Here is a 7,969-nt window from a genome sequence, read left to right on the forward strand (position 1 = left end):
CAGCTGTGTGCAGGAGGAACAAAAACCACCATCACTCTGTGCGCATTACTGATGCACCCATAGCCATGGGAATCACTTCAGGCTGCAGAACCCCACAGTTCCAATCTATTCTGTACTAGAGTTTCTTCTACCATGCTCATCACTGTATCTGAGCACCTGCCTGAGTGCATTAAGCAACATAACCACACATCTGTAATGCATTCACTCTCATCCTCTCCCTGCACGCAGGGGAGCGTTTTCTTTTGCATAGATACACACACGCTGCAACACTTGTTAGAGAAGGCAAGGCAATGTGCTCAGAGCGGACGGTGGGGAGGTTTGGGGTGGTCCTGGGTGCCTGGGGGTGGGGGTTCATTCCATGGGCTCAGAGTGATCCCTGAGGAGGCTCTGTCTCCTGCACAAACAAGCTTTATCCTTGTTGAGAGTCCCATGGTGCCAGAGGAATGGAGTTGTCAATCAGGGTTTGCATCCTGGAGCTTTAGGTTCTTTTAGATACCCTGGGTCCAGGCTATGACGATGAGGACCAAGACCTTGAATCTGATTCGATGTTCTTGGGGAAGCCAGCATCATGAGCAGAGGAGAGGAGTAACGTGTTCCTGGCAGCCAGTGTTGCTGTGCTCCGTACCATCCTCACGGACCCTCTGTGGGGATGGAGATTGCAATCGCAATCAGTGCTGCTGGCACAGAGACAAGCAGAACTCCTGGAGGTGAACATGAAATGCTGCTAGGGCTTGTGGCAGGGAGGGCTGTGAGAGAGGTAGTGACAGGAAAAGCAAAGCACATTTTCAGGCATCAGAAAGCGGCAGGATACACAGGAGGGCCCCACTCATTTGACTGAAGATACAAACAGATGTGGGGTAGGACCCTGATTATTTAGTTCTCTAACTGTAGTGCCTAGGAGCCCTAGTCATGGACCTAGGTATGCTAGGTGTTGGACAAACCCTTACTTGGGTCAGTTGAGCCAGAGGATACCCGAGGCTTTTGGCTCAAGCCTCCTGAGGGAAAGAGAATCAACAGCAGCAGAGACCACACATGGGAATCACCCCTGCCAGCATTTGACAATGAAGCTCCTTCTTCCCCAGCCACTTGTGCAGTCCGAAATAACTCTGGATCTGCCCCCTCACCACAGCCTACGAAACGGACCCCAGCACAAAGCCATGTCATCTTCCACACCATGTCCCACAAGGAGCATCACTGCTACAAAGCCAGGGTTACATATATGCTTCCTCCAGGTGAGGAAGAGGCTACTAGGAAACAGATCCAACCATTAGTAAGAATTCCTGGCCCAGTGCAGAGTTAGAACAGACTGACAGAGATGGGGCTCTGTTTATCTTTATTAGGGTCAACTCAGCACTTGGCCACCAGCATCAGAGAAACCGTCTGGGAATGGATATGTCTGAAGAATCAGTCAGATTATGTATCGGCATAACAAAGTAAGGGGTGCTTTCTGCTGGCTGGGAAATGGCACACCTCCATGTTCCTCCACGATCTAATACTACTTTACATTTTGGCAGCACCTAAGTCCAAGGGTCTAAAGGCCTCATCACCTTTCTAGAGAGGCAAGTTTGGCTTATTCTGATTTTAAAGATGGGACCCTGAGGTTCCTAACTCGAAACCCCTTGATCCTGATTTTCAGAGCCGCTGCACTCCCACAACTTGCAAGATCGCTCAAGTCAGGCACCCAAAATTAGAGGCTGCTTTTGAAAATGAGTCTAAGTAACATGTCCAAAATTAATGACAGTGACTGGAAAAGAACCCAGGAAACCCAACGCCCCTGCTCTAACCAGCTGATAACACTGTCTAGCTAAGAGCATGGAACTACCCTGTGAATGCTTCAGGCAGAGGTTCATGGGGGTCTGAGCTCAAAAGGTTACCAATTCTATCTTCGCTTCTGCATCAGCACATTTAGACAACCAGGGCACCAGTGTCTGGCTGCAGCTCTGTGATTTTACTGTGTGCAGCATTCAGAGCCCTTCCTGTTACGTAAGGAGCACAGGCCATCACTTATGGGCCATAAAGTGCACTTATAAATGAAAAGCGGAGACCAGCTGTGGAGAACAGAACACTTACTCTGTCTTGGTAGAAGAGAAACAGAGTGTCCTTCTCTCTAAACATCCCTCAGTCAGCGTCCCATTTTGAGCAAACTCTAGGCCCACATGTAGCCTCTCCTGAAACCTGACAAATGCTAGGCCCAGAGACACACAGGCCACCTGGTCCCTCCCAAGGCAAACACATGGTCTCTTCATGCTATACACCCCCTCCACCGACACCATTAGATACGAGAGAACCCAGGTTCTCCTTTCTGTTCCCTTCACCATCAGTCTTTACAGTAACCACGTGTCCGAGTGCTGAGCACAGTAGCATGATTGCAGCAGCAAGGCATTCAGCTCCTTGTATGTCTGCTCCCGCCAGTGCGGCAGCAACACCTGGTTGTTGAACACCCGAAGGTTGGGCGTGCCACTCCGTAACAGGCTGTACAGACAGGACCAGCGGCTCTGAAGAGACAGCCTCGTCCTCCGGTTCAGGATGATGCCCCGAACCGTCTTCTTGATCCTCAGCACCCTCAGGGAGGGCAGGTCGAGGTGACAGAACACCAGGCCACGGCTCTGGGACACGTCCAAGTACTCCAGGGATCTGGATTCCAGAGAATAGGAGATGCCCAAGTCTTTGACTGGCACCAGCACATGAAGGATGAGAGTTTTGAGGTTGGGCAGGGCTTTGGTGAGATCTTGCATGATCTCAGGGCAAACCCCTTTGAAGCTCCAGAAGTATTTCAACTCCAAGGTGTGAAGCTGCTGGAACTGAGTCAGCATGGCAACCGAGTACGCAGACCAGTCAAAGGGTAGCTTCATCCTGGTGAGTTTTGGGGATCTCTGGATAAACTTCTCCAGAAGGGTCTGGAAGTTGCTGATCTGGTCCATTTTGGTCAGGCTGACCTGAGTCATACTGCAGGTGCCTGGCGGGTAGAAGTCTGGTGGTTCCAAGTGAGTCAAGGTCCAGTTGAGCTCCAGCTCCTGCAGCTCCCCACAGTGGACAGTATCCAAGAAGCGTGAAAGGAAGTCAGCCCATTTGGTCTTCTGGTCACCCAAATCAAAGCTGGCCCTGAGAACTAGCAGGCTCGCACTGCGAGAGCTCAGGTGATAGGCATACTGGTGGACCCACTCTTTCCATCTCTCAAATTCTCTGGCAGAAACCAGCACCAAATCCATGCCTGACTGGAAGGCCCCCAGTCTCATGAAGTCAGCCACCCTCCAGAGCCTGGGGGTGCGGATCAGCTTGCTCCAGGCTTCACAAACTAAGGCAGCTGTGCACTTCTCCACCTCCGAAAGGAAAGAGAAGACATGGAGCTGACAGTCCACTGGCAGGAAGCTGAAGGGAAAGTAGGCTGGGCTCCTAGTCCTGCGACTCAGCTGTATGCAACACCCTGAGCCAGCCCTGGCCATGACTGGGGTTCCCGTAGCACTGACCGCAGCCAGCTGAGGGGGGGCTGCACGCTGACAATGTTTCCTTTTCCGAGGCATCGTGCCCAGCCAACCACAGGCCAGGCCCCACCCAAGGCAGAAAGTCAGTGGCAATGATGCTCAACTAGGCACGTCCGAGGGAGGCGTGGCTGACTGAGACCTGCTGAGAGAGCACGACACCCTATTACATAGGATGGATCAGAAACCCCCATCAAACCCCCGCTTCAAACTTCACAGCACCCAGTGCCTTGCAGCCAGATGGCTCAATCGCTCTGGGATCGGGGGGCCATGGCCTCCCTGTTGCCTTCCACCTTCCTCTCTGGATTGCCACCCACCCCCCTCCCCCAACCCTACCTCCCCAGCTTGCCCACGACCGACCGACCAACCTCTCCACCCCCCTCTGGCAGTACTGCTTTCTGCCCCCAGCCCCCCCCCCCGAGCCCTTCTCCCAGCCTCCCAGAGCAGCCCCTCCTCCCCCTCCCCCAGAGCAGCCCCATGTCCTCCCCTCGTGCAGCCCTGACCCCCTCCCACACACCTGCTCCCCCTCCCCCAGAGCAGCCCCATGTCCTCCCCTCCTGCAGCCCTGACCCCTCCCCCATACCTGCTCCCCCTCCCCCAGAGCAGCCCCATGTCCTCCCCTCCTGCAGCCCTGACTCCTCCCCCATACCTGCTCCCCCTCCCCCAGAGCAGCCCCATGTCCTCCCCTCCTGCAGCCCTGACCCCTCCCCCAAACCTGCTCCCCCTCCCCCAGAGCAGCCCCATGTCCTCCCCTCCTGCAGCCCTGACTCCTCCCCCATACCTGCTCCCCCTCCCCCAGAGCAGCCCCATGTCCTCCCCTCGTGCAGCCCTGACCCCCTCCCCCAGAGCAGCCCCGATCCCCTCCCACATACCTGCTCCCCATCCCCGGGCTCTGCACGGTTCCTCCCCTCGCTGCCCGCATTGTTACGGGCTCTTCCGGGTGCCCAGCCCACACAGCGGCGCGCTCGCTATAGACGTCACCAAATAGCGACAGGGGCCGGAGCAGCGGAGAGGTGAGGCCAGAGCGTCCCTCCGGCGCTCCCCTCGCCCCCTGCTGGCGGGACCCGGAACTGCCCGCCCGTAGCAGAGGGCGCCAAGTTCCCCAGGGCGGGTCAATGGCCCCCCCCACACACACACTGCGCAAGGCGCATGCCCAGGCTCTCCCCCGGCTGGGCCCCGAGCTCCCTGCCCCGCCCCCAAGGCCACAGACGGTCGCCAACTTTCCAATTGCAGGAAACCGAACACCCTGCCCCGCCCCTTCTCTTAGGCCCCGCCCCTTCTCTGAGGCCCACCCATGCCCCGCCCCTTCCTCGAGGCCCCACCCCTTCTCTGAGGCCCACCCATGCCCCGCCCCCTCCTTGAGGCCCCACCCCTTCTCTGAGGCCCCGCCCCTGCTCACTCATCCCCCCCACTCCCTCCCCAATGCTCATTCACAGCGGGCTGGGGCAGGGGCAGCGGTAGGGGTGTGGGTGAAAGTAAGATGGGATGGCAAGAGCCAGTACGCAGCCGATGGTACCGGCAGGGGGCAGCTTCCCCAGGCCGGCAATGTAAAAGGGCCCTGGGGTCCCAGCAGTGGCCAGAGCCCCGGGCCCTTTAACTTGCCGCCAGAGTACCGGGGTAGCAGCAGCAATTTAAAGGGCCTGGGGATTTGAAAGCCCCACCCCTTCCGCCCAAAGGACCCCCGCACCCCTGCCTGCTCAGGACGCCGGCCCTGCGTACCAGTAAGTCCCTTAAGTTACTTTCAACCCTGGGTGCGGGAGGGGGTTTGGGGTGCAGGCCCCAGGAAGGAGTTTGAGTGCAGGAGGGGGTGTGGGGTGCAAGAGGGGGTGATGGAGTGCAGGCTCTGGGAGAGTTTGGGTGTGGGAGGGGGCTCAGGGCTGGGGCAGGGGGTTGGGGAGTGGGAGGGGGCTCTGGGCTGAGGTAGGGGTTTGGGGTACAGGAGGGGGTGTGGGCTCTGGAAGGGAGTTTGGGTACGGGGGGAGGCTCAGGACTGGGTAGAGGGCTGGGGTGCGGGAGGAGGTGCGGGCTCTGGGAGGGAGTTTGGGTGCGGGGGGAGGCTCAAGACTGGGTAGAGAGTTGGGGTGCGGGAGGAGGTGTGGCTCTTGAAGGGAGTTTGGGTGCGGGGGGAGGCTCAGGACTGGGTAGAGGGTTGGGGTACGGGGGGAGGCTCAGGCCTGGGTAGAGGGTTGGGATGCGGGAGGAGGTGCGGCTCTGGAAGGGAGTTTGGGTGCGGGGGGAGGCTCAGGACTGGGTAGAGGGTTGGGGTATGGGGGGAGGCTCAGGACTGGGTAGAGGGTTGGGGTATGGGGGGAGGCTCAGGACTGGGTAGAGGGTTGGGGTGCGGGAGGAGGTGCGGGCTCTGGGAGGGAGTTTGGGTGCGGGGGGGAGGCTCAGGGCTGGGGTAGAGGGTTGGGGTGCGGGAGGAGGTGTGGGCTCTGGGAGGGAGTTTGGGTGCGGGGGGAGGCTCAGGACTGGGTAGAGGGTTGGAGTACGGGGGGAGGCTCAGGCCTGGGTAGAGGGTTGGGATGCGGGAGGAGGTGCGGCTCTGGAAGGGAGTTTGGGTGCGGGGGGAGGCTCAGGACTGGGTAGAGGGCTGGGGTGCGGGAGGAGGTGCGGGCTCTGAGAGGGAGTTTGGGTGCGGGGGGAGGCTCAGGGCTGGGGTAGAGGGTTGGGGTGCGGGAGGAGGTGTGGGCTCTGGGAGGGAGTTTGGGTGCGGGGGGAGGCTCAGGACTGGGTAGAGGGTTGGGGTATGGGGGGAGGCTCAGGACTGGGTAGAGAGTTGGGGTGCGGGAGGAGGTGCGGCTCTTGAAGGGAGTTTGGGTGCGGGGGGAGGCTCAGGACTGGGTAGAGGGTTGGGGTATGGGGGGAGGCTCAGGGCTGGGTAGAGGGTTGGGGTGCGGGAGGAGGTGCGGGCTCTGGGAGAGGGTTGGGGTGCGGGAGACGGCGCTTACCTCAGATGGCTACTGGGAAGCGGTGGCGTGTCCCTCCGCCTCTGTGCACCTCCCCTGGCCGCAGGCCCCATCCCTGCAGCTCCCATTGGCTGCGGTTCCCAGACGGGTGCGATTGGGTGCACCCGGGCCCGCATCCACCCCACGGGCATCCCTGCGGGGCCGCATCCACCCCACGGGCATCCCTGCGGGGCCGCATCCACCCCACGGGCATCCCTGCGGGGCCGCATCCACCCCACGGGCATCCCTGCGGGGCCGCACCCATCCTGCCAGCATCTCGACAGGCCGCATCCACCTGGCCACCATCACTCCAGGGCGTATCCATCCAGCTAACGTCACCTTGGGCCACTCGCAGCCTCCTCACGCTGAACACAGACACCCGCCCTAAGTGCAGGGCACTCTGTGGGGTGACAGGTCGGTCACAGCCTGATCCAGCCCCCTCCGGGTGGGCTCTGGTCTCTTGTGAGTGGACCCACCAGCTGGGTCCAATGTGCTTCTAAGCCAGCAGGCCTTTGCAGGGCCGCCAAGAGGATTCAGGGGGCCTGGGGTTTTTGGCGGCGGGGGTCCTTCCGCTCCAGGTCTTCAGGGCACTTCGCCGAAGACATGAAGCGGAAGGACACACGCGCACCCACACACACACACACCCCGCCACTGAATTGCTGCCGAAGACCCGGAGCGGAAGAAGTGGCGGAGGGTCTGCGGCGCGTCTTCGGTGGTGGGTCCTTCAGTCTGGTGTGTTCGGTGGCACTCAAAGACCTGCTGTCGAAGTGCCACCAAAAACTCTTGTGGGGGCCCCTGTGGGGCCTGGGGCACATTGTCCCACTTGTTCCCCCCCACGCTGGGCAGCCCTGGGCCTTTGCAGAGCTGGGTCACTTCTTAGCCCCAAGTCTCTAGGGCCTGTCATCTCTGCACAGGGCACTGCAAAATAACAAAAGGCCTGAGATTCCCCCCCGCCCCCCATCGGCTGAGTTCATCCCTTCTGTGAGTCCAAGATCTGGTTAGTGTTTCATGCCAGGCAGAGTCCCTCCTGCTGGTCCTTCTTGCATGTGGCAATGGTCTGCCCCCTCCACAGAGAGCCCCCCACCACCCCCAAATACAGTTTCCGTCCACTTTAGCCATGTGCCCAGTTTGAAAAATGCAAGACTCCCCCAGCCAGTATTTTGCAGAGGGAGTTCCTTGCTCCCTGGCGTGGGGCCAGCAGTCAGAGGGGTGCTGGTCTAGGACTAGGGCTCCTAAGTGCTAGAGCATAAGAATAATAGTGCAGGAGTTGGTCTCAACCACCCCCCCACCTGGAAGCTTGCTGCTTCCCCCTACTGCAGAGCAACCAAAGACTCCCCCTCTTTCCCTCAGCAGTTCCTGGGACTTAATCCTTTCCCTGCGAGGTCCTAGCATAATACTCCTTCATGCTGCAGGTAAACCCCTTAACAGCCTGAGCTACACGGGAAATATCATTTCCAATTAACATGTCCACCAGGAGGGGTTTTATTACCCCCACCCTCAAAACACTTTCCAAATCTTCCCACACCACATGAATTTTAACTA

The 7,969-nt window shown here is 59.3% G+C and overlaps 1 protein-coding gene across 2 annotated transcripts; it reads right to left on the bottom strand.

The window, feature by feature from the left end:
• Nucleotides 1-1,316: 1,316 nt before the first annotated feature.
• On the bottom strand, nucleotides 1,317-4,506 carry LOC119852298. 2 transcript variants are annotated; one of them, XM_038393499.2, is made up of 2 exons: nucleotides 4,352-4,506; nucleotides 1,317-3,624 (listed from the first exon to the last, which is right to left on the bottom strand). In XM_038393499.2, the coding sequence occupies exon 2, from the start codon at nucleotides 3,519-3,521 to the stop codon at nucleotides 2,325-2,327; it is 1,197 nt and encodes a 398-aa protein (XP_038249427.1). In that variant the 5' UTR covers nucleotides 3,522-3,624; nucleotides 4,352-4,506; the 3' UTR covers nucleotides 1,317-2,324. The 2 variants fall into 2 exon arrangements, with proteins under 2 accessions (XP_038249427.1, XP_038249429.1); XM_038393501.2 differs by having other exon boundaries at nucleotides 1,317-3,621; nucleotides 4,352-4,493.
• Between the last annotated feature and the right edge of the window lie 3,463 nt (nucleotides 4,507-7,969).

The sequence above is a fragment of the Dermochelys coriacea genome, chromosome 2, assembly GCF_009764565.3.
Source record: "Dermochelys coriacea isolate rDerCor1 chromosome 2, rDerCor1.pri.v4, whole genome shotgun sequence".
In the NCBI taxonomy this organism is placed as follows: domain Eukaryota; kingdom Metazoa; phylum Chordata; order Testudines; family Dermochelyidae; genus Dermochelys; species Dermochelys coriacea.